Source organism: Pseudorasbora parva, chromosome 14 (genome assembly GCF_024679245.1).
Source record: "Pseudorasbora parva isolate DD20220531a chromosome 14, ASM2467924v1, whole genome shotgun sequence".
Lineage (NCBI taxonomy): Eukaryota > Metazoa > Chordata > Actinopteri > Cypriniformes > Gobionidae > Pseudorasbora > Pseudorasbora parva.
The window spans coordinates 35,080,857-35,105,951 of record NC_090185.1 but is presented as its reverse complement, the minus strand read 5'-3'; the positions used below and the strand labels follow the sequence as shown (position 1 = coordinate 35,105,951).

At 34.5% G+C, this 25,095-nt stretch overlaps 2 protein-coding genes across 5 annotated transcripts in view; both read left to right on the top strand.

The window, feature by feature from the left end:
• Positions 1-5,713: 5,713 nt before the first annotated feature.
• Positions 5,714-10,635, top strand: terf2ip (telomeric repeat binding factor 2, interacting protein). The gene is made up of 4 exons (XM_067414911.1): positions 5,714-5,842; positions 7,889-8,843; positions 8,934-9,055; positions 9,595-10,635. The coding sequence occupies exons 2-4, from the start codon at positions 7,898-7,900 to the stop codon at positions 10,150-10,152; spliced, it is 1,626 nt and encodes a 541-aa protein (XP_067271012.1). The 5' UTR covers positions 5,714-5,842; positions 7,889-7,897; the 3' UTR covers positions 10,153-10,635.
• A 1,075-nt stretch (positions 10,636-11,710) lies between these two features.
• LOC137040563 (E3 ubiquitin-protein ligase RNF123) overlaps positions 11,711-25,095 on the top strand; it is a 200,603-nt gene continuing 187,218 nt past the window's right edge. Inside the window, exons 1-10 of one of the 4 annotated variants that reach the window (XM_067416310.1) lie at positions 11,711-11,851; positions 12,589-12,686; positions 12,786-12,873; positions 21,676-21,755; positions 22,081-22,175; positions 22,515-22,569; positions 22,684-22,769; positions 23,045-23,131; positions 23,859-23,926; positions 24,080-24,205. In XM_067416310.1, the coding sequence (XP_067272411.1) occupies positions 12,608-12,686; positions 12,786-12,873; positions 21,676-21,755; positions 22,081-22,175; positions 22,515-22,569; positions 22,684-22,769; positions 23,045-23,131; positions 23,859-23,926; positions 24,080-24,205 (764 nt within the window). In that variant the 5' untranslated portion in view covers positions 11,711-11,851; positions 12,589-12,607. Of the gene's footprint in view, positions 11,852-12,583; positions 12,687-12,785; positions 12,874-21,675; positions 21,756-22,080; positions 22,176-22,514; positions 22,570-22,683; positions 22,770-23,044; positions 23,132-23,858; positions 23,927-24,079; positions 24,206-25,095 lie in introns of all 4 variants that reach the window. The other 3 variants (XM_067416308.1, XM_067416307.1, XM_067416311.1) reach the window with 3 other exon arrangements.

Sequence of the window (25,095 nt, the reverse complement as noted above, 5' to 3'; positions counted from 1 at the left end):
TTTTCTCTTCCTTCATGAGTGTATGCACACTATACAGTTCACGTCCAGAAAGAAAAAATTAAAATATCATCAAAGTAGTCCATATGTGACATCAGTGGGTTAATTAGAATCTCTTGAAGCATCGAACATACATTTTGGTCCAAAAATAACAAAAACTATGACTTTATTCAGCATTGTCTTCTCTTCCCTGTTTGTTTTCAATCCTCAAATAAAGATTCAAAAGGTTGTGAATCAGCGTATTGATTCATGATTCCGAATCATGAATCTATATGTGGATTCACAACCGTTTGAATCTTTATGAAAACAAACGCGGAAGAGAAGACAATGCGGAATAAAGTCGTAGTTTTTGTTATTTTTGGACCAAAATGTATGTTCGATGCTTCAAGAGATTCTTATTAACTAACTGATGTCACATATGGACTACTTTGATGATATTTTTATTCCCTTTCTGGACGTGGACAGTAAAGTGTGCATGCACTTGGATACGCTGTCGGACTTAAATATAAAATATCTTAAACTGTGTTCCGAAGATGAACGGAGGTCTTACGGGTGTCAAACAACATTAGGGAGAGTCATTAATGACCTCAATTTCCTTTTTGGGTGAACTAACCCTTTAATAGTACAGCTGAACTTCTGTCAATGAAATTATGTCAGATTAAAAGTGTAATAAATGCTCATATAGACAGAAAGATCAGTGTGTGTGTGTGTGTGTGATTGTATATGTGTGTTTACGCACGTGTGCTGTTTTTTTTTTTGTCCCCATGAGGAAAACAGCTTATAAATGATGCTAAATTATGTTTTTTTTTAATACAGAAAGTTTTCTGTGATGTGGTTGTAGGGCAGGGTTTTAGGGCAGGGTTAGTATAAGGGGAGAGAAAAGTCAGAATATTTGTTTGTAAAGTGTACAATAATTGTCTATGGAAAGTCCCCATACAATGTGTGAAGTAACTTATCACACCAAGTGCAAATGGTGTGCTTTGTTGGCAAGCTCCACCTCGCTCCACCTGCCTGGTTGTGCCAAACAACATTTAAAAAAAAAGTCTACATACGGGTAGATAATGGGTAGATGTTACGCCAACGCAATAATGGGCAGATGATTTAACATCTTCAGTGGTGTAATCAGTAAAGCGTATAGCTAATCAAATGTTGTTTTGACACGACTGACCCTGATTCGAATCCGCCTTTTGCAGAGCTTTCTCTCCTCTCTTTTCACATCAAAAATCACATCGGAAAGGCATTTACTTAAAAAAAAAAAAAAGTAAAACATATTCTAAATGTAGAAATAAAGTGCCATTTTTTTGTTTAATAATAATACAAGCATTTATTGGGGTAAGGGGGAAGGCTTATAGTGTCCCTTTTCAGCAGCCTCCATTTAATAATTGAAATAAAAATAATAATTTACACTCTGTTATTATTGCATCCTGTTAATGTACAACAATACTGAGGTGCAAACAGTATGTATCTGTCAAAATAAAGAATAAATTACATGTAATTTACACATATTGCAAAGAACTGCTTCTTTTATTGCAAATAACTATTTTCACTTAGTAGCATTTACAGCTATTTGTACTTAGTGTAAATATCATCTATTGCTAAGAAAATATGTTATTTTCACTGAGTGTAAAGAGAATCTTGCTATTTACACAAATAGCATCTATCACTATTTGCACTTAGTCGAAATAACTGCTGCTTAAAATGTGTGTGTGCCCTTGTTTATATTACATTGTGGGGACCCAATAAATCCCCATCAGGATAGTAAAACCTGAGATCACCTATATTGAGTGTCCGTCAGTCATCGCTAAACCATCTCGGCTCTTCCCCTCCTTGACTCTGCCTTGGGCATCCGGCACTGGGGAACTTTGGGTCTGTGCCATCGGCCAATCACCATCATCACCTCCAGAGGATCATCATCCCACCATCACCATCCCTTCACCACATCCTTCCACTATTCCTTCGCTTCTGCCTCTCCGTATCACTTCCTTGTTCCTCTCCAGAACCCCCTCCATCCCTTCCTATGTTGCGTCTTGTCGGATGGGGTGTCACCATTTTGTTCATCATGGACTGGACTGGACTGTTCAACATTCATGGACTTTCAATTTGTGTTAATTTGTCACTTTTCTTTGTTCTGACTCCAGCACTCATCTGTCTCCTTGGTTATCTGTTGTTAAAATCAGAGGTGGATAGTAACTAAGTACATTTACTTGAGTACTGTACTTTACTGGAGTATTATTTTTTCTGGTAACTTATGACTTTTACTTCACTACATTTGAAAGACAAATATCGTACTTTTTACTCCACTACATTTCTATCAAGGTCGAATGTCGTTTCTGTTGCAGCTCTGAAAGTTGGTGGATGATTTGTTCCTTCTTTAAAGGGTTTTTTGTTGTTGTTGTTGTTGCAGACAGTCTATCAGGAATCACTCTTATAGTCATATACATTTCCCCAACCTTTTTTGAACACTGATCAGTTCATAGCAAAATAGAAGAAGACTGTTCTTAGGCACAAGTGTGTGTACCCATAGCCATACTTTGAAATGTTTCAGTTTAAAAAAATAAATAAAATAAAGTTGCGTTTTGTTGGCATACACTTGGTGCATGTCTTATAAAATATTACAAATATAAACGTCTGGGAGAAAGAGAAGAGTAAAGTTTGGAGAATATCAGATGTGTATCAGTGTATTGGATCCATGCATTCGGCCTTAAAGTGACAGCAGCTTTGTAAAGAGCTTTGTAACTTGTATACAAGTATTTAAATTAGTTTTTAGTTAGTCGTATGCTAGTATGTCGGATGGAGCATCACTGAATAGCTTAAACCATGATGACAGTGTGCATTTATGCAACAATAATAAAATAATCCATTGTCATAAAAAAGGAAATTTACTTTTATACTTAAGTACTTTTGAAAACAAATACTTCTGTACTTTTACTTGAGTAAAAATCTGTTTTTACAACTTACACTTGTAACGGAGTAATATTTAACCAGTAGGACTTTTACTTTTACTCAAATAAAAGAGTTGTGTACTTTGTCCACCTCTGGTTAAAATAAGATTGGAAATGTATTCGCTTGTCTTTGTCTTACTGCCTCTGGGTTTGTAAACTGAAAGCATTATTTACTTTTATTTTTCTGTTCTCATCATGACGTGTAAGACGACAGTAGAAGATGTAAGGCTTTGGAAAATAATAATTTTGAGGTAGCGAAATCAACATTTCACTTATTTAATCAGGTGAGTGTATATTAATTGGCAGAATCTGAATCATCTGATGAAAACAATTGAGAGCTGTAAAATGTGTCACACACACACACACACACACACACACACACACACACACACACACACACACACACACACACACACACAACACACACACACACACACACACACACACACACACACACACACACACACACACACACACACACACACACACACACACACACACAAGCACGCGCACACCACACACACACACACACACACACACACACACACACACACACACACACACACACACACACACAAACACACACACACACACACACACACACACACACACACACACACACACACACACACACACACACACACACACACACACACACACACACACACACACACACAGGGATGATTGTGAAAAGGAATCCTAAGTTTTCTACAGCAGCAGAGCTCATGTTAGTATGACTAAAAACCAAAAATGTATTTAAAATAACAATTGTAAATTAGTCATAATTAGAGCAAATATAGCCCTCCCCCCCAAATGGTCTCTTTGTGTCTTTTTTCCTCTTCAAATTCACATTCAAATGTTTATCTGTTGTTTTTCATAAATCCTAATCCATTATAAAATACACATTCAAGTCAGCTTAAGTGAAAATATAATTAGTGTTGCTGGAAAGATTCCAAAATTGAATATGAATTGTTTATTAATTATTAGGATACAAATCTACCACAAATGCAAATACTGCAAGACATGCTTTGTGATATAAATTTTATTATACAATAGTTATACAGTTGTGTACTTTGTCCACCTCTGGTTAAAATAAGATTGGAACTGTATTCGCTTGTCTTTGTCTTACTGCCTCTGGGTTTGTAAACTGAAAGCATTATTTACTTTTATTTTTCTGTTCTCATCATGACGTGTAAGACGACAGTAGAAGATGTAAGGCTTTGGAAAATAATAATTTTGAGGTAGCGAAATCAACATTTCACTTATTTAATCAGGTGAGTGTATATTAATTGGCAGAATCTGAATCATCTGATGAAAACAATTGAGAGCTGTAAAATGTGTCACACACACACACACACACACACACACACACACACACACACACACACACACACACACACACACACACACACACACACACACACACACACACACACACAAGCACGCGCACACCACACACACACACACACACACACACACACACACACACACACACACACACACACACACACACACACACACACACACACACACACACACACACACACACACACACACACACACACACACACACACACACAGGGATGATTGTGAAAAGGAATCCTAAGTTTTCTACAGCAGCAGAGCTCATGTTAGTATGACTAAAAACCAAAAATGTATTTAAAATAACAATTGTAAATTAGTCATAATTAGAGCAAATATAGCCCTCCCCCCCAAATGGTCTCTTTGTGTCTTTTTTCCTCTTCAAATTCACATTCAAATGTTTATCTGTTGTTTTTCATAAATCCTAATCCATTATAAAATACACATTCAAGTCAGCTTAAGTGAAAATATAATTAGTGTTGCTGGAAAGATTCCAAAATTGAATATGAATTGTTTATTAATTATTAGGATACAAATCTACCACAAATGCAAATACTGCAAGACATGCTTTGTGATATAAATTTTATTATACAATAGTTATACAAACAATTACTGTTAAAAAATATTGTTGGTTTAACTTAAAAAAATTAAGTAACCTGGTTGCCTTAACATTTTATTTTTTAGTTTATTGAAATTAAAAATTTGAGTTTATACAATGAAGGAAATTGGTTTAATAAATAGAAACTCAAAATATGATTGTAGGCCTATCTGAACCACAATGGGATAAATCATGAAAATAGCACAATTTGTCATCACAAATAAAACACACAATTACCCAATATGCTTACAAAATCTTTTAATAATATTTGAATAAAGGTTGTCGAATCTCAAAAATGTTCATTGTATTAACTTATTTTAATTTCAATGAACTCAAAATTTTAACAACCTGGTAACTTATCTTTTAAATAATTCTTAACAGTGTGTGTGTGTGTGTATATATATATATATATATATATAGTTACCTGTATATTATATAAGTAGTTTATTATAGTTTAGATATAGTATTTGTACTGTTTTGTCTTGTCAATGACTTACTTGGCTAAAACTACAACTAATAACAACAACAAAAACTACATAAAATACTGATTATTTTATGTTGTATATATATATATATATATATATATATATATATATATATATATATATATATATATATATATATATATATATATATATATATATATATATATATATATGGTTAACACATTTTAGTTGATAAAACAGGTGATACAAATTGTTTTATTTTTATGACCTTTACTTTCCCTTTTATTGGTTTCCCGCGTTCAGACCATAGACTGTAAAAAAATACTGGCCATTTCCTTATCCGTCATTTTCCATAATTAAAGTCCGAGCGCGCACTCCCGTGCAGGGCTCTCTTGTCGCGGCGCTAAAGCCGCGTCTCTTATCTTGAAATATTTCCACATGTCATTTCATAGCTCAGAGGTTCTTCTGACTCGCTCCTTCAACTCTGGGAAACGCAGGTAGTTTATATATATATATATATATATATATTTTTACATGAATATTTCGGTTTCTTGACAGATAGTTAGTTTGTACTAATCTTTTATGTATTAATGTTGTTCGCTTTGAAGCAGAGTATAGGAAAAGCCTGTGACATGCACATTTCAAGTGTCAACATTACTTCTGATTGGAGATTTGCAGGTGTAAATAAAACTAAAGTTATGGTTATGATGTTGAATTTAATTAAAAATTTGCGCTTTTAAAGTTGCGTGATGGTGAGGATCAAGTCAAAGGCGGAATTCTGGAATGGCATAAAAAGATAAAACTGTTTCAAAAGGTGTGTGTGTGTGTGTGTGTGTGTGTGTGTGTGTGTGTGTGTGTGTGTGTGTGTGTGTGTGTAGGGTGGATTCAGCTTGATTGGGACACTTTGCAATTGAGATGACTTGGAAAAAGTCACATTAATACACTTCCATTAATGTATTATGAAAAACAGGTGATACTGTACAAACTGTATTTTCTATCCCTACAGGAAACATTCTGCATTTTTACGTTCTAAAACTCCTGTATGATTTATGAGTATGGGCATGGGTAATGTCCTCATATTTCACCTTCTCCTTGTAATACCCATGCCATTAGACACATTTGTGTCCTCATATTTCACAAAAATATGCCCACGCACAACTCATAAACATACCGTAGTAAAACTTATATTTTAGAAAATACTAAAATGTTTAGAATAACATTTAATGTGGTAGTCTTTATCCTTACTTTTTTTGCAGAGCTTTTGGTTGATTTGTTACTTCTTACAGTTTTTTGGATTGCTTAAGCTCGATTTTCAAAACATGGCCCGTTTTTTTTTTTAAAACACTACTCACAATTAGCACAACCACACACCCAATTAGCAAATCACTACAGATTCTTTGCATTATTAAACACTCTTGTAAAAACTATACACTTATGTTAAAAAACTCATTTATTTCAACATGCCCAAAACGTTGACATGGACATTCATAAAACTGTAACAAAATGTCACTTTATATATTATACTGTAAGTTTAATGTATAAAAACAAAAAAAACCTAGACATTGTTTCTTCGCTTAGCTGGTCTGCCCAGAGATTTTCATCACCAGCGCAGGCAACGTTATCTTTAGCAAGACACCTTGGAAAGGAACGTCTTGAATGATGAATCCATCCTTGTATTGCTGCTACCTCCATCCAGTCACAGGCCTCCTTCTCGTCTGACTCTTTCCATTGTGCTTGAAGTCACCTGCTGCTTTTTATAGTGCTTATACACCTGATTGGTGTGTCTATAATACAAGTGTGTGCACACCTGATGACTGTGTTGAACCAATTGGTTGGCCGGTGCGGTCATTTGACAGTCAGTGCTTTGGTATTGCAAGGAAGTGACTTCATGATATATTTTTGTGTGTAATGTATGTTAAGTGTGTTTAGTGTTTTGCAAATCAATGTGTGTAGAATTTTGCAAAAAGTGTGAGATTGACAATGTGCTTATAATTGTGCAAATATGGGCTGATGTTTTGCTTCCTGAGTGTAAGGTTTTGCTAATAGTGTACTACTTTTAATTTTAGTGTGTAAACAATCCAAAAAAACTAATAATAATAAAAAAAGGTTGTTTTAAAAATGTAACACTTTGAGATTTTGTTAAATATAAATTGCATTACAAGTAAAATGTATTATTATTATTATTATTATTATTATTACATATGTATGTATATACATATGTAATAATAATGTTATTTGATTATTAATAAATATTATTTTATTATAATGTTAAAGATCTAACAGCATTTATTTGCAAATGTATATTTGCAAATAAATGCTGTTAGATCTTTTGTCAGAACTTATGACTCATTGACAATTGACTTGTCAGAGTGTAGTTCATCACATCAGCAACGTGCATGATCCACCAATATCTGTCAATATCTCAATACTATAGCCACCATTTCAAATAATTGATCTACTGTTTTATTATTTAAAAGCAAACTAACTTTTAAACATAAACCTTGTTAATGTGAAAACAATTAACTTTCACATTTAACCCTCAGATAATCGTCATGATGTCAAAGCCAGGAGAGGAGGAGGACTCTAAAACAAAAGAAATATCTCCTGTCTTGTTCCTGGAAACCAGTGGCCATTCAATGCGCTTCTATGTGAGACCCGGTCCAACTAAAATGCAGCTTTACCCTCTGATAACAAACGGAGGAGGCGTTTTGTGTCGGAATCAAGAGCCTGGTGCCATTTTGCTGGTCGATCCGGGTGACGTGACTAGTGCTATGGCATCTACTGGACAAAAGTATATCTCTATGAAATTCATCATGGATTGTGCAGAGCAGAACCAGCAGCTGGATCTGGATGACTATGTAATTAGCGTCGGACCGTCTGTCCAGACGAGGATGGCTGCCCGTCATCAGGGCAATGGGCGGCTGTGTTACTCACCTGAAGATGACGCAGCTATTTTGAAGTTCATGGAAAAGCGGCAGAATGAAGCCAAAGGCAACCTGGTTTGGAAAGAAATGGAGAAACGGCGTGTGACCGACCACAGCTGGCAGTCCATGAAGGATCGGTTTCTAAAGCACCTTCAGCATAAGCTCACAGAGAAAAGCCCAACGAAAAGTCCCTCCGCAGCCTCTAAAAGAAAAGCTCTTACCTTTACTCAATGCCTCTTATCTAAGAAGAAAGTCACTCAGACATCAGAACCCGAGACTGATACCTTACAAAAGTCTGTCGCTGTGTCGGATTCATCTGAAACGCAAATCGGCACAGAAAACAGCTTGTGTCTGACCGTTAGGACCAATCCTCCACCTTCTCCTGAGAGAGCCAGTTCTCCTCCAGATGTGCCAGAGGCGGCACATGCCCCGCCACATGCCCTGCCACACGCACCAAACTATGACAGTCAGGAAGAGTGTTGTGTCCCGGTCCAAGAACAAGAAACTCCAGGGCCTGAAAAGTCCACAAGTCCTACATTAGATGAAGATTGTGATGGACGAGACATTCCAGATGGTAACAGATTAATTTCATTACATGGTTTTATTTTGTGTTGTTCCTCAACAAGCATTGTCCATAAAACTCCTTTATTTTACTTTACTTTAGGATCAAATGAACATTCATGTCTCAATAAAACAAAACAAACATTCTGGAAAACCTCCACAGCTGATTCTAAGAAACTTGGGATTCTTGAAAAAGCTGCAAGAGAATTTGAGGACTCAGATGTGGTAAGATTGAACAACATCAACCCTGACTAGATTTATGAATTAATTATTGAAATTTAGGTAGTTTGGCATAGTATTTTATTATTATGATTTTTTATTTTTAAAATCATTTTACTATTTGTTTGTGTTATAATTGTATATAATATATTAGTGGCTAAAAGTGATGTCCTGAGGGACCAAAAAAAAACATTTGATTCCAAGCAAACTACAACACATATTTACAAAATCTTTACACATATATATGTTATATAGGTGATATGTATTTGTGTGTGTCATGTAGAAAAGTCATTGTAGTGGGACCAACATGCAGGGGAAAATTTATAATAAAAAAGGTGATTATGTTATATCGAGGACCCCTGCAGACTCCTTATGAACGTTAGTCAATATGTTTCTGAAAATATCAGAGAATTTGAGCTTATCAAGCTTTAATGAGTTTTTTTTACTTGTCTGAAATACATTTTTAAAAGGATAGTTTTTTAGTGTTTCAGCTAAGAAAACTTAGTGGAAAAATGTGTAAGATGCACTTTAATGTATTTCCACAGATGGATGAAAGTGAAGAAGTTGAAGATCCATGTGAAGCACCAATCGTCGAGCCCTCAGACGCGCATGAAAGTTCAGCATCACCTGCAACATTTGCCAGGGGACGAGAAAGCCAAGCTGAGCAGCATGAGGAAGCCCAACAGGATTCACCAGCACCTGAGGAAGAGCGTCCAGGGCCCAGTTCCACAGCATCCAATGGCCACATATTCATGTTTGACTCTGAGTCACGGGAGCAAAACCACAGCCAGGCCAGAGGAGCTCCACAGGAAACTCCCTCCAGGCTCTTGGTAGACGTTAAGAAACATATCAAGACCTTGATGAGAGAGACTAAGAAAGACCTGGTTGAGGTGACCAAGGCACTGTTGAAAGCCAATGGTGACCTTACAAGTGCTCGAGTGTATCTGCTAGATGGTTACGAGCATGAGATTCACGGGCCTCTCTGGAATCATCTGGATGATGAGGTCCTCTTATTGGCTGATCCATATGAACTTGAGCAGCTTCAATCAAAATTCGGAGCGGAGGAAGTGACCAGGAGAAGAGCCTTCCTCAAAGCTGTTTGAGTTGTTGCTGTTTGGTTTAACCCAGTAGCTCAATTAGTTTCAATATCACGCAGTTTTGTATTCTCAGTTTGGTACAATTTCAGTTTTATGTTGAAAAGTTTGCATAAGAATTTTGCTAATAATTACTTTGTTAAATATATAAATTAAAGTATTTTTCTAACTGATTGTGTACAATTGTGTTAAATGCAATATTATCGAACATTCATATACATTTACATACATTTATACTTCTATGTATGTTGATCTAATCTAATTATAATTTCTATATGTCAAATCTAAACCTAAAATATAACTTGTGTATATGTGAAAACTTGACAGAGTTTCTGGCAAAAGTGTCATTTAGCACAAGCGGTGGGTGACGATATTAGGGCCCCTGCTATTTCGACTGAGGGTGAAACCAAGCTCAGAAACCAAACCAAAACTAAACCAAATTGGGGCCTGGATACACTACGGCCCTAAAGGAGAGTGAGAGAATTGTTTTGTGGGTAAAATCCTGTAAGAATCCACACAATGGTATGTTTTGCACCAAGGGCGATAAAGTTCTGTGCTGTTTCAAGTTGGCTATATGGTTGTTGGTTTGACTACAGAAAGTTGCTTGGTTTGAAAGTGACTTCTGTTTGACTGTGCTTTCTCCATAATGTTTTATTGTGTGTATTGTAAATTAATTTAAACGTGTTAGTAAGGCATGTATGGTCATGCGACATTAATGTTAAATCGCAGTCCCTTGTGATTTCTGGGGAGTACTTACATATTTAATCAGTGGCAGAGTGGAACACATTTCCATTTTTATGTTAGATATAGACAAATAGTATATTTAACCTTTTTCTTGAGCACACCGTGTTTCCAGAAAATAAATACTTTTGAAGGATAGGCTTTTTTAGCTCTCAGGCGTCACATGCAGAGGAATACAACTGGAAAAGATATTTGATGCCCAGTTGTCTTAATGGGATTAGATTATTCGCTTTAGTTCATGTCTACGTATTTTGTCCTAAAACGCGCTCTATAGCAGTGAACCGTATTTGGTAAAGGAATTGGGCGGCAAATTTACGTGCTAATAATTGTTTTCCATAAGAGACGCAGTTAAATTCCTGCAGGGGGCTTTATATGGCTCATAATGCTTCTTTCCTACGTTTGATCGTATTCAAATCTCAGGACGTATTTTGTGTTATAGGAAGATTTGGTATACTAAATTATATCGTTTTAATTGGTTGATTTCAAAGAGCGACACTAATTTAAAATCCGCCAGCGCATAAATCGCTATATGATGCTGTAAGCATAAACGTCTCTGATTGGTTCATCCAGAACTGCGCTGGGAAAAGTTACAAAGATCACGTGTCAACGCCGTTGTCTAATTATAAAACAATAATTATATAAAGAATGTACATATGAATAATTAAATATTGGTGCATTACTAAACAATGACTTGAAAACATGCAGAAAAAAAATCAAATAAGAAAATTATTATTTATCCCATCGTATCTGACCAATAAGAGACAACGTTTGGGCCACAAGCCCCGCCCATTTTATAACACATTCTTTCTGTTTGCCGTCCTTCTGCTTATTGTATTTCTATGGTTAAAGGCAGCGACTGTAGACACATTTAAAGCGGAGAGTCTAATAACAAAATCTGCTGATCACAAATAAACACAACACACCAAGTCAGTGAGTACTGCAGGAGAAATTAAAGAAACAATAAGCGGTAATGTCGCTTTAATTGTGTATAACGTGTATATTTTACGTGTTATCATAGCAGCTCTGGCTGTCATATGTGTTCAACACGGAGGCTGAAACACATCAAATATTGTTTTTTGTCTCATACGTTGGGCATTTTAGACCCCTGACAGTCCCTAAATTATATTTATGTTGTTTACAAACGTATACATGATGTTGTACATTCCATAAAGTCGTTATGTTAGCAAGAAAATGGCTAAAGAGATTGTTGTTTATATTGTGGAAATGTTTATGTATGTTTGCTAAAACAAAAGCATGTAAACACTGAACTTGCAGGTTATTTTGGGGGTTTGGTTGTAGTTTAAGGCTGTTGTCAAAATAATTTCTTGTCTATACTGCATAATGTTTATCTGTGTAGTTATTACCCTACTTAAAGACTAATCTGAACTCTGATTTCGCTAAAATATGAAATTAACTAACAAAAACGTAGGCCTACCATACATATATTACTATGATGTTTTGATTTGGACATGTACTACTAAGGTAGTATCATGTAAACATCACGTAGCATAAGCATGTAGCATCTTATCTGATAAGTCACTACCATGACACTTTTGCTGTACTGTAGTACAGTCTCTGTTTTTGTGCCTAACATGTAAGGTAGAACTTTACAGTAATATAATAACTTTACAGTAACTTTACAAATAATATAAAATTAGGTTTGTTTGTATATAGTAATTGGTCTGTGTTTGTTTGTCAGATTAGTGATCTGTCTAGTGACAGTATGAGCTCAAAGGGTGGCACTGCCCTGTCCCGACGCAACTATCGCCTGGCATCTGACACAGACAAACCCAAAGTCACAGGTATTTCCCTTAAAAACAAAACATTTTTCAGCAGGTAACTCCCTTGTAACAAAAAAGATGTTCTTCATGTAGATATGATGATTATGTATATATTTTCAGGTATTGTCAATGAGAAGTTATTGAGCGACTATCTGCACCATGTGTTTCCTGCCTCCAGTAAGCAGGGACCAGCATCAGCCGTGTACAGGTTAGTTGACTGCCAAAGGTTTTTAGTTCTTTTGCCTTGAACTACAGTTGAACTGTATATACTTTTTATTTAGCTTAAATGTACCTATTTAAGTCACCAAAATCTACATTGAGACATTTTAGTGCGCAGGGTGGTTTCAGTACAAGAAGTTATGTTAAAATAAAAGATTAATTTCTCACACAAAGTCTGGCTTTGGTACATGTTTGTTCCTATTAAGCTCACAAAGTGTTTTTTTTTGTGTGGAAAATTCTTGTATATTTTAAACAACATTTTTAAAGAAAAATGTTGTTGATTGTTGTTGAAAAATGTTAATTTTATAAAGTTTAACTTGAAGTGACTGACATCAGTTAATATTTAAGGGATGTTTATGAAGTATTTACACAGATGTTCAATGTGGATGAGCTTAAAGGGAGCACACTGAGCTTTATTGGATCAGCAAACCTTTTTTAAATTATAAACATTACATTTTTAAATGTAAAAGGACAAGTTTGCTAAATAAATAACCTGGATCATGCATTAAGTTCATACATATTTTAATATGAACAGCTATTATAGAAAATATCTATTAAATTATACTTTTTGTCATTGATATCACACTGAAGCTGTGATTTTCATAGTAGTGCACCATTTAAGCTCACCTTAAAATAATATGAAGTTTTAAACAATTACAGATACATAAAACCATAGAACATCAATATGTATATTATAATGGATTTATACAACCCAGTAATTCCTGTGAAGTAATATATTATTGTAGCACACAATCATACTAGTAAGCTAACAATGTTCTGTAGCATCTGTGATATTTTGCTAAAACTATCTTTTGGATTTAACTGTAATTATTTCCCACATCCAGGTTCCAGGTTATAATATGCAAAAGTTTAAATATATGTCTCTTAATTTTGCAATAAAAAAGTAATACATATTGAAAACAAAGGATTAAACATCTAAAAAGTAATGCTCTCTCACCTTTTCTATTGAAAGCTTTCAGACAGCTTTCGAAATGACCACCAGACAGTGTGAACACATGAATACCCATAACTCACTGTGCAGTGGTCTGATTAGCTTGAAATTACAGGAGGTATATAGTAACAAACACATCAATTGGTTAAGACATCAGATAGGATGATAAATAGTTTTTTCTTTTTATAATCTGAGCTCAAAGATAGTAGTGTGCTTAATGGGTACTTGAGCTTAACCCTTGTGCATTCATTTAAAAAAGTTACACATAGGTTCTTAGAGGGAAAAAATGTCAATATTGAAAAACTCTCATAAAAAATTAATCTTGGGAGCACAGACTTCAGTTTGGTCTCATTTTAAAGAAGACCCTTGATATTGTTAATGTCAAAAAAGTTAAAAAAGTTAAACCAAAACAGATTAAGTATATGAAAATGATTTAGGAATAATATTTTATAAAACAATATATATATATATATATATATATATATATATATATATATATATATATATATATATATATATATATATATATATATATATATATATATATAACATGTTGAGTTATAAAACTAGAAAATCAAAGCCATACATCTAAAAAAGCTGTGTTTCAAATTTGAGGTTGATATCTCAAAAAATGAGCTCTCAGCATGATTTTGTTTGGGCGCAGTGCCAACTTTTCCCCATTAGATGCCAGCAAAACTCCACTGGTGTACCGTGGCTGGATTTGTGATTTGCAGTTGAGTTTTTCTCTCATATTACAAGCACACACATGCACACATACACACAATTTTTTTTTATTACATACATACACACCACACTCTGACATCCATACCAACACACCCACACAGTTATTGCTGCATAATTTATCAAATTGGCATATAATATTATTTATAGATAACTGGCTTTATAATATGCATAAACAAAAAACAGGAATAAAGTAAGTTTTTGCTTTATATGTCAAACCTAAAAAAATGGCACCATCTAGTAAAAAATAGTAAAAACTAAAATTTTGAAGCCTTGGCAACAGAATAAAGGCCCATTAACAAAGATTGCGTCATTTTATAGTTAAATGGCAATGGGATTAAAAATAGCAGTTTTAATGGGTTTCAATGTGGACATTTTTGTCCTAAAGGCTCTAAGTGTGAGTATTTTGTGTACCTAGTACACAATTAATTTTTTAAAGGAAATGGGGGTGAAATAGTAAAATTCAAATAAAAATACACACATGTGCCACAATGTATGCAGTTGGCATTTACAAAATAAAATAAGATACACATAGGTCGAAAGTGGACAAAAATGTCCATGTTAAAAAACTATCATAAAAAATGTTAAAATTGGGTGCACATACTTAAGTTTGGTCTCATTTTAAAGAAGACCCTTGGCAGATTATTGTTGAAGTTAAAAAAAATTATAAAGTGAAACCAAAAAAAGTAATAGAGGTTTAAGTTTATGTATATTATTTATGAACATTATTTTATACACAATATATATATATATATATATATATATATATATATATATATATATATATATATATATATATATATATATATATATATATATATATATATATATAAATAATAAAAGCCTATTAACAAAGATTGCATCATTTTATAAAAAATGGCAACGGGATTAAAAATAGCAGTTTTAATGGTTTTCAATGTGGACATTTTTGTCCTAAAGGCCCAAAGTGTGAGTATTTTGTGTACCTAGTGCAAAATAGTGCAAAATCCCTTTTTTTAAAGGAAATGGTGGTCACATATTAAAATTCAAATAAAAATACACACCTGTGGCAAATTTTATGCAGTTAGCATTACCACAGGCAAAGTTATAACAAAACCAAAACCGAAACGGACAAAAACATACCTAATTAATTAAAATTGTATGTATATACAGAGTTGGGAGGGTTACTTTAAAAGTGTATTACGTTACAGTTACAAATTACTTCATAGAAAAGTATTCAGTAATGTAATCCAAGCACTAAAGTATGAAAGTAATAGCCTGACGTGGTCATACTCAATTCTAGTCAGAATATGAGTCTGATACTGCTCCATTGGACTGTGATTATGGGGCGTTTCAACCGAACCAGGAAAGACTTCAATTGGATAGATCTAACCAATCAGAGCAACGAAGCGACGCACAACGTTAGTTGTCAAATGTCAACAGAGCTCAACTGCACTGTTTCCAAGTCCGCATTTTTTTTCATGAATGCGAATTTAATGCCCAAACGCCGTTTTTTTCTGGAGAACTCCCCGAGAAGCTATTGTTTAGGGCTTAGTAGTTGGCTCATTTTGTCGTAAAAACTTGGCAACCTTGTCTGCACGCACACTGGAAAAGACAATGCCGGTGTTGTAAAAATAAATAAATAAGAATTTAAGGATACACAGTTACTTACCAACATGATCATCATTTCAGAGAGAAATAGTGAAGGTGAGTGCATATACGAACAAGCTCTCCATTTATGACTTGGAACAAATATAATCCAAGCGCCTTTGATGACGTGCATGATTATGTTACTGTTTATCATCGGTCCGTCATCGTCTAAAGCTTGCCTTGATGATTTCAATGGTCTGAACAGTTTCTGTTCGGGCATAATCACTCCTCTATGTATCGAGTCCAGAACGAACCGCCCAAGCTCAAATGTTGTGGGCGGGGCTGAGTTCGGCTGGCATCCATGCTATGAAAGTAATGTAATCTGATTACTTTTGGATTTCTTCAAGGTCACAAATGGAAATAAAGTCAAGTAAAAAGCAATATTTAGGAGAATGCACCAGTAGGTGGCTCACGTGAGTCATGGCTGGAAAGAGAATCAGCTGTCAATGCATGGATCAGTTCTGATGTCAAAACTGTATTTGCTATTAATATGCATTTTATTACATTTAGATTTTATACTTATGCATTTGGCAGACGCTTTTATCCAAAGCAATTTACTTATTACAGGGACTGCACTTATTACAGGGACAATCCCCCAGGAGCAACATGGAGTAAAGTACCTTGCTAAAGGACACACTGGAGATGGCGATTGCTGGGGTTGATCCAGCAACCCCCTGTGTATCTGTACAGTGGTTTAATCCACTAGACAACCATCTCCATTTTGGCAAAAGTTTTTGGATGACTGGCTTTATGTGCACATGAACTTAAATTACATCACAGTACATCATATTACAACAATCTGTAGGGTTTAAAGGTCCCATGGCATGGATTTTTATTATTATTTTATAATGTTTCCTGAGGTGCACTTATATTGCTAGTATGGTTTTTACGTCAAAAAATGTCATAATTTAGAAATAAAAGGCATTTTTTCTATTCTTATATTAGCCCACAGGCCTGAATGCTCTGTTTTCAAGGAGTGTCTGCTGTGAGACTTCAGTAAAAAACCCCACTATTGTGATTGGCTGACATCTTTGCATTTGAAATGAGTATTAGATTATGTGGTGGAGGGGGCGTGGTTTAGGGAGGCACAGGCAGCACTGCAAAACAAACTTTTGTTTTGTAGAAAGAATTTCTTTCGTTTTGTTTAAATTGTCTCTTAATTTTAACAAAAGGTTTCTTAGGCCAATTGCCTGGATTTAATAAATAAAAAGCAAATAGCAGACTATAATCACATGAAGGGTGACATTAAGTCTTGGGAGTGATCGCTTTCATTGCTCATGAACTGGAGGGCGCGTCTCATAAATAAACCGAAACTCAGCAGGCTACTTGCCTCACAGACATGAGAAATATGCGTATAGAAAGCTTGAAATGTCCACTTTTAAAACGAAACGATTCAAAGATATTTAATTAAGCAAAGTGCAGTGTTCACACGAGCAGCTCTTGACACAGAACAGTCTGAACAGAGACGCTGCGCTCCATTACTGCACAAGCTGTGAGTTTAACACACATTTTTACACTAATCCTGACTTGTGCAACTTTGTAGCCTACACATTTGTTTCTTAGTTGTTGTATTAGTTCTTACTTTGCTAAAAATATATACAATTTCTGATTATAGCATAGCTTTCTGCCCACCCAATTAGACTAGTAAAGTAGGCTAATGATAAAAAAAAAAAAAACGTTTGATCAAGGGTTTGTTTTCAAACCTGAAAAAAAGAATCAAATGGTCGTAGATCAGCAGATTGATCCGTGATTCATATCGCCAATGTAACGTGATTTCAGCAGTTTGCCAGTTTGACACGCGATCCGAATCATGAATCAATAAGCTGATTCATGACTCTTGAATCTTTATTTGAGGATTGAAAATAAACCCGGAAGAGAAGACAATGCTGAATAAAGTCGTATTTTTTGTTATTTTTGGACCAAAATGTATTGTCGACGCTTCAGAAGAGTCTAACTAACAAACCGATGTCACTTATAGACTACTTTGATAATGTTTTCATTACCTTCTGGACGTGGACAGCAAGTGGGCATACACTTAAATTCAAAGGACAGAAAGCCCTCTCTGACTAAATCTAAAATATCTTAAACTGTGTTCCGAGGATGAACGGAGGTCTTACGGGTGTGGAACGACATTGGGGTGAGTCATTAATGAAAGAAATTTCATTTTTGGGTGAACTAACCCTTTAATGTTAACACCTTTCTTCCCTATTTCTATTTGCTGCTGCATCCTTTACGTCTATGGCTTAGGGCTAGGCCACGGATCAAACTGAAAATGTTAATCACGCATTGATAAAATGAGTGCCGTTAAATTCAGTTTGCGTTAACGCGTAAATTTTGACAGCCCTAATATATACTGTTTATATTAGGGGTGTGACAGTCTAAATCCGAATTTGGAAAGGCACGGAAAATGAATAACGCATTCTACAAAGCCTCTAAATGAACATTAGGCTTGCTAATGTAGTCAGTTACATTACGGTAGACATTTCACTTTTCATTCTATCAGATTTCACTTATCACATGAATATAGTAAGGAGAGATGACTGACGGGCCAGTGACGGAGGATTTGGTGCATAACAGCATACTCCGTATACACAGAGTATGCATGATCGCAAATTAGAAAATAATAGTAAAAAGAGAGAAAGAGAGAAATTTTGATTCATTAGTTGTATTGGATGTTGCTGGTGTCATGTGTCATGTCAGAGAGCGCCGTTGACTCTGTCCAGTGCTTAAGTCCAGCCAGTGTCTGGTTACTAGTGCTGATCTATACATAGAGCATGATGGGACATGAGAGAAAGCTGACACTCAGAGAGGGGTTAAGGTGGCCTGTGAAAAGGGTGTATGTGTTTACATATCATCATCTCTAATTATGGAATTTATGTCAGGTGCCATAATGGAAATCTGTCACTGTTGTGTAAAGCCAAGTAACAGTAGACATGACTATATCCACAAATATTTAGCTTAGATGAAATTTGAGATGTTTCAGTTCTTTTGATGAGGCATGATTTTTTTTAAAATGGGAATATTAAAAAGTTTTAGGTGGTTGGTAGAGCTATGCAGTTGCTAAGATGTTTTTGATGTGTGTTTTGGTTGGTTGGTAGGGGGTTATATGCATGTGTTTGGAGTACGTTTAAAGGTGCTCTATGTAATTTATGACTGTACTAAAGCATGAAAATACCATAATATGTTTACAGGGATAAGTTTACATACATGTTTCTGTGAAAAGCAATGATACAACCACACTGTAAAAAAATATTGTTGGTTTGACTTAAAAAGTTACTGTTTACTTAAAAAGTAAAATAACTTAATTTTGAGTTTATTGAAATTATTTAGTTAATTTGTTAATATAATGAAGGAGGTTTAATCAACAGAAGCTCAAAATATTTTAACTGAACCGCATAAATTATCTAAGTTGAGTTGACAAAAGAAAAAATGATGTGATAACAAATTATGAAAATATTGTTTTACAGTGCAGTTATTTTACCTTTTTAAATTAGCATTTTGTGTGGGAAAGTCTTTTTTTTTTTTTTTTTGGTCTGTATCATCCGGCCCACTCCCAATTTACCCAATAGTATTTCAACACCCCAGGGTTGCCAGTTTTTGGAAAACACAATATATTGCAGCCATGGATGCCAGTTAGTGAACTGGGTCAGAGATTGCAGATTATACCCAACCTAAAAATCCTCAGCATCCAGCTAAGGGTGCTTTCACACTTGCAGATTAGTTTAAACCATGGCACGGTTTGCATGAAAAATTAGCAATGTGAAAGCTGTCATGCAGACCCTTAAGCACATCAGGGTGCCGAACCCAAGACTACATGTAGGATGTGGTCGGAGTTTGGTTGCTTTGGAACTGTGGTGCGATTTGCGATCTGAAAACAACTGGGACTAAAGTAGAAGCAGAGTAACGTGTGCATGCATTTTTAGCCGATGACAACATCATTAGTTCAACAAAACACATGCAAGGGATGACATTGTATGTTGATTTACCTCGGGTATGAGCGAGAGCGAGCATGCAGTGTAATCAGAGTGCAAATCAGAGAGGCAAATGAGTGGCTCGCAATCCACTGTCTTTTCAAACGGTCTGCTTGTAAGCAATGCGACACATATACAGTTATTATACCACCAAATGAATAAAAAACAATATACAGCTCTGGGAAAAAGTAAGAGACCATTAAAAGTAACATTGAGAAATAAATGTTAAGTGGGCTCTTCATTTTTTCCAGAGCTGTATTGATCTGCGTTTGGTTTTCTATCACACGCCGTGTACGTTTGTGATGATGTAAGATCAGGTCAAGCTTTATTAAGATCCCTTATGGGCAATTTGAATGCAGCGCAAATAGACATAACTGAAACAAACAAACAGTACATTCTTAAAAGCAATAATAATAAGCTACAAAATACAAAAGTACATAAAATAAATAAAAATAACCTAAGAAATTCCTTTAGGAATGTTTAACAATTGAAATGCATAAGAAACAAAGGAGTATTTGTATTGGTTATTTTTCATCTCTGGTTATCTATAACGACAATGTGAAAGGCAGCATGGAAAACTTTGGTTGTAGGAAGTGGTCTTGATCTAGAAGCACAGAAAGGACTCGACTCAAAACATTTTACAGAACTGTCAAACTTCTTTGTTCTTTACCTACAAACAGGGTTCTATAAAATGAAGTGAAACCAGACCAACAATGAATAATCATGCCTGGCCAGTAGTTGGCGATTTCACTTTGTAGAGAAACAATACTCGCGTATAGACTGAACACAATAATAAGCTTGCACATTTCACAAATTCACATTTTTGTAGTTTACACAGAGATTATAATGGTATCGTATACAAAAAAATACACTTTAAAACCCCTTTTCAAAAGTTTGCGTTTTCAGGGTCCCAAAAATAATGTAAATTAATGGGCAAAACGCATAGAAAAACTGTCTTGTAAATGGCTCCATAGTCTGTTGTTATGTTGTAGCTAGTGTGTTTTGGGTGGTTGCTTGGGTGTTGCTATGCAGTTACCAAGGTGATTTGTTGATTTTTGCTAGTATATTTTGTATAATTTACATGCAACAAATGTGCGTTAGATTATTTTACAGCAAAATATAGAGATCAACCAATAATTTTCCTAATATTTTCCTCCGACATTTAAGCATTTTCCCATAATAGGGTATCAGTTTTGTAATTCACAGATAAATAATGTTTTAAGAATTGCACACAAGACCGCCTTAAAAGCACTGTGTCTGAGGGAAGAAGTCAACAACGGTGACAAAATGTTTTTTTTTTTTTGTTATATATGTTTTTTCAAAATACCTAGAACTTTGTTTATTTCCAAATATATTCATTCCCATGTATTCATTGTGGGCACTTTTATCATGCATAATTAAATGTATTAAGAATAAAAAAAAAAAATCACATTTCTTCAGTCCTGATCATGCCTCTTTAATATGTAGCCTGACAACCCCTAATGTCTCTTCCATGTAGAAAAACCCTGACATTCCAGGATCTTGGAGCTCATCTGGAGAAGCTGCTGGCTGAAGATAATGTTGCTGAGGAAAGCAAAGGTCATACAACCATTTTACACATAAACTGTTAACAGGGCTGCTGAGTGGCTCACAAATTACTCTTAAATGAGACCTAAATACACTTTACTACAATAAATCACCTATTTTTCATAGTATTTACTTCATTTATTTAATTTATTATGAATATGAAAATGTTTTAGGAATTATCTATAGTATATTACCCCTATATATATATATTTTTTTTTTCGTTGTTGTTGTTGTTGTTGTTGTTGATTTGTTTATTTATTTGTCACTTGATTTATAGTGTTATTTTCAGTCATGTTTTCATTAATGTGCTGATTTTGTTTTTTCTTTTTGTATTCAGATCAGATAGAAGGCTGCCTTGGACCTTCAGCTGTTGTCCTGGATCACAGCAGTGGGTTTGAAGGCCTGTTATTTGTTGATGATGACCTTTTGGGGGTGAGAAATAGATTAGATCACTGAAAAGAGCTGATGCTACAATGTATATTGTGGGAAATTTATTTATTTATTTATTTGCATAATTGATGCATTTAAATCAATTGTAGAAGACCTTAAAATTAAATTAGGAGCCTTTAAATTAGCATAATAAGGGCACTTAAATTTAATTTACAAATTAAACTTAAATTTAACTTCAATTCAAAATCAAGTCAGTTCATTATTAAATTGGTTTGTAGGTGAAAATTGTGTGCACATTAAGACCAGGAATGTGTATTACGTATTATGTTGCGTATTGTTAAATGTGTTGAGTTTTGTTCTTCCTCTTTTTTTGGACTGAAGGTCATTGGCCACAGTAACTTCAGCTCCATCAGAGCCACCACATGTGTTTACAAAGGTAACATTTCAATAACAAATGTACCAGTTCCATTCTATTCTATAAATACCTAGGAGTAAATGTAATCTAAATAAATGTACCATGACCCTACAACATTATTATCATTGGTTTTAGGGAAATGGGTCTATGAAGTTCTCATCTCATCTCAAGGCCTAATGCAAATCGGATGGTGCACACTGAATTGCAGATTCAACCAAGAGGTACAAGACTACATTTTTTACGTTACCTCACCATTTACAGGTCAAAATTGGAGTGCAGCGCTGTACAAATTGCATATTCACTCTAGCTAGTCCTTATGGGAAACATCTCAAGCCTTCGAAATCACGTAAATTGATCTAGATTACATGACGATTGTTCACTCTGCTCGCAAATCCTTTTTTAAATCTCAGGTTTGCCTTAATCCATCTGTGAAATTGGTTTGTTCAAGTAGATTAACGACAAATATGATACCCTTCTGGTCTGTGCTTGTCTTTAGGAAGGGGTTGGGGACACGCCGGACTCGTACGCCTACGACGGAAACAGAGTTCGCAAATGGAATGTGACAACCACCAACTATGGCAAGGTGAAACCACAGTGCTTTACACATTCAGTTCACGGGTCATGCTCAGATTGTCCTTGTGAATTTGTCCGACCTTGACAGTTTAGTCATAGTCTCTTTGTTTAAAGACTGTGATGTAACTTGTTCAGCCTGATAAAACAAAGATTTCTAGCTCTAAATTCTGATTAGATGAGTTATTGTTTTATTTAAGTATTAAGTCACCTTTATTTATATAGCGCTTTTAACAATTTCAATTGTTAACATATAAATAATGCAACAAAATTTGATTCGGCTTTACAGCCGCTCTGGAGAAGACGGTGATGTTATCCAGCTAATTTCACTTATCATATAGTGTCAATGCGGGCAGATCACTAATATAGTTGAAATTTAGGTGTTCCCAATTGAGCAAGCCAAAAGCCAAAGGCAACAGTGGCAAGGAACCAAAACTCCTTCAGGACCAGAAAACCTTGGGAGAAACCAGGCTCAGTCAGTGTGCCAGTTCTCTGGCCGACAAACATTCTGGCAACATTACAGGTCAGAAGTCATATTAGATCAATAGATATTTGTAAGATTATTCAAAAGATTGGAGTCGTCACGCCAGAGAAGGGTTTAAGGAGGATGTCATGTTGATGGAGCATTAAGCCACTCTGTCTGGGCTGTACATAATCATAATTTTACCACAATGGTAAAATTATTGTAATGCACAGCATCTCATTATTGATGTATTCTTTTTATATTTTTTTATATTTAGTCCTGGGCTGCTGGTGATATTGTAAGCTGTTTGATTGATTTGGATGAGGGAACAATTACGTTTTGCCTGTAAGTATAGGTTTACTATTGGATGTACGTTATAGTATGATGTGAAAGCATTTAAAATAAGTATACATGAATTAAATATTGTATGTCCAAATGTCGTTCCAATGTTATTTCTTTAACATTTTTGTAATTATTATTATTTTATTTTATTTTTAGAAATGGACAGTCTCTGGGTATTGCGTTCAGCAATATTAAGACAGGACCAGGCGTCGCATATTTCCCTGCGATCAGTCTTTCCTTCAAAGAGTCGGTAGCCTTCAATTTTGGAAGCCGTCCTCTCAGATATCCTTATCATTTATATACATATACAGACAGATTTTATGTGTTTTAATCATGTTTATGTAATGTGTATCCTATTCACTTTAATTGAATTATGATATATGTTTGTATGCTTTATAATAAATCAATCTTGTAAGGTTTTTCGAATAAATGAAAGTACATATATATATATAAGTTTTTTATTTTAGTAATTATTTATAATAAATTATATATTTATGCTTAATGTTAATTTCAAGTACTACAAGTATTTATGATAGATGTAAACAGTAATACATATTATGTTTTAGTGAATAATAATTTATTACAACTTAGATAAAATTGAATATTAATGTGATGAACATCAAACTGTTAACAAAAATGGCCAAGCAAAAAAAAAAAAAAAAAAGCATCTCGAGATTAAAGTCATTATAATGCGAGATTAAATTTGTTAAATTTAGAGAAAAAAAGTTGAGATACAATCTCGAGAATAAACTCATTAAATATAGAGAATAAAGTTGTTATTTTTCGAGAAAAAAAGTCAAAATAAAATCTTGATAATAACGCATTCGTTCAGTGTTCATTGCATAGCATACTGATAGAAGACATTAATATAATTTTGTCAAAATTAGCTAAAGTTGATAGTATTTCTTTGTTACTGAAAGAAAGTCTGAAATATTGCTTGACTAAGCGATCCAACTCTGCCATGTCCTCTATCAGTATGCTATGCAATGAACGATGATCGAATGCGTTATTCTCAAGATTTTATTTCAACTTTTTTTCTCAAAATATAACGAGTTTTTTTTTGAAACACAACGATTTTATTCTCGATATTTAATGAGTTTATTCTCACGATTTTATTTAGACTTTTTTCTCGAAATTTAACGAGTTTTTTCTCGAAACAGAACGACTTTATT

What these genes read in the sequence shown, in the direction of transcription:
- terf2ip (XM_067414911.1), top strand. Translation starts at nt 7,898, where the DNA reads ATGATGTCAAAGCCAGGAGAGGAGGAGGACTCTAAAACAAAAGAAATA. An exon ending in TGGACGAGACATTCCAGATG is followed by an intron (nt 8,844 to 8,933) that starts GTAACAGATTAA and finishes ACTTTACTTTAG; the next exon opens with GATCAAATGAACATTCATGT. An exon ending in AATTTGAGGACTCAGATGTG is followed by an intron (nt 9,056 to 9,594) that starts GTAAGATTGAAC and finishes GTATTTCCACAG; the next exon opens with ATGGATGAAAGTGAAGAAGT.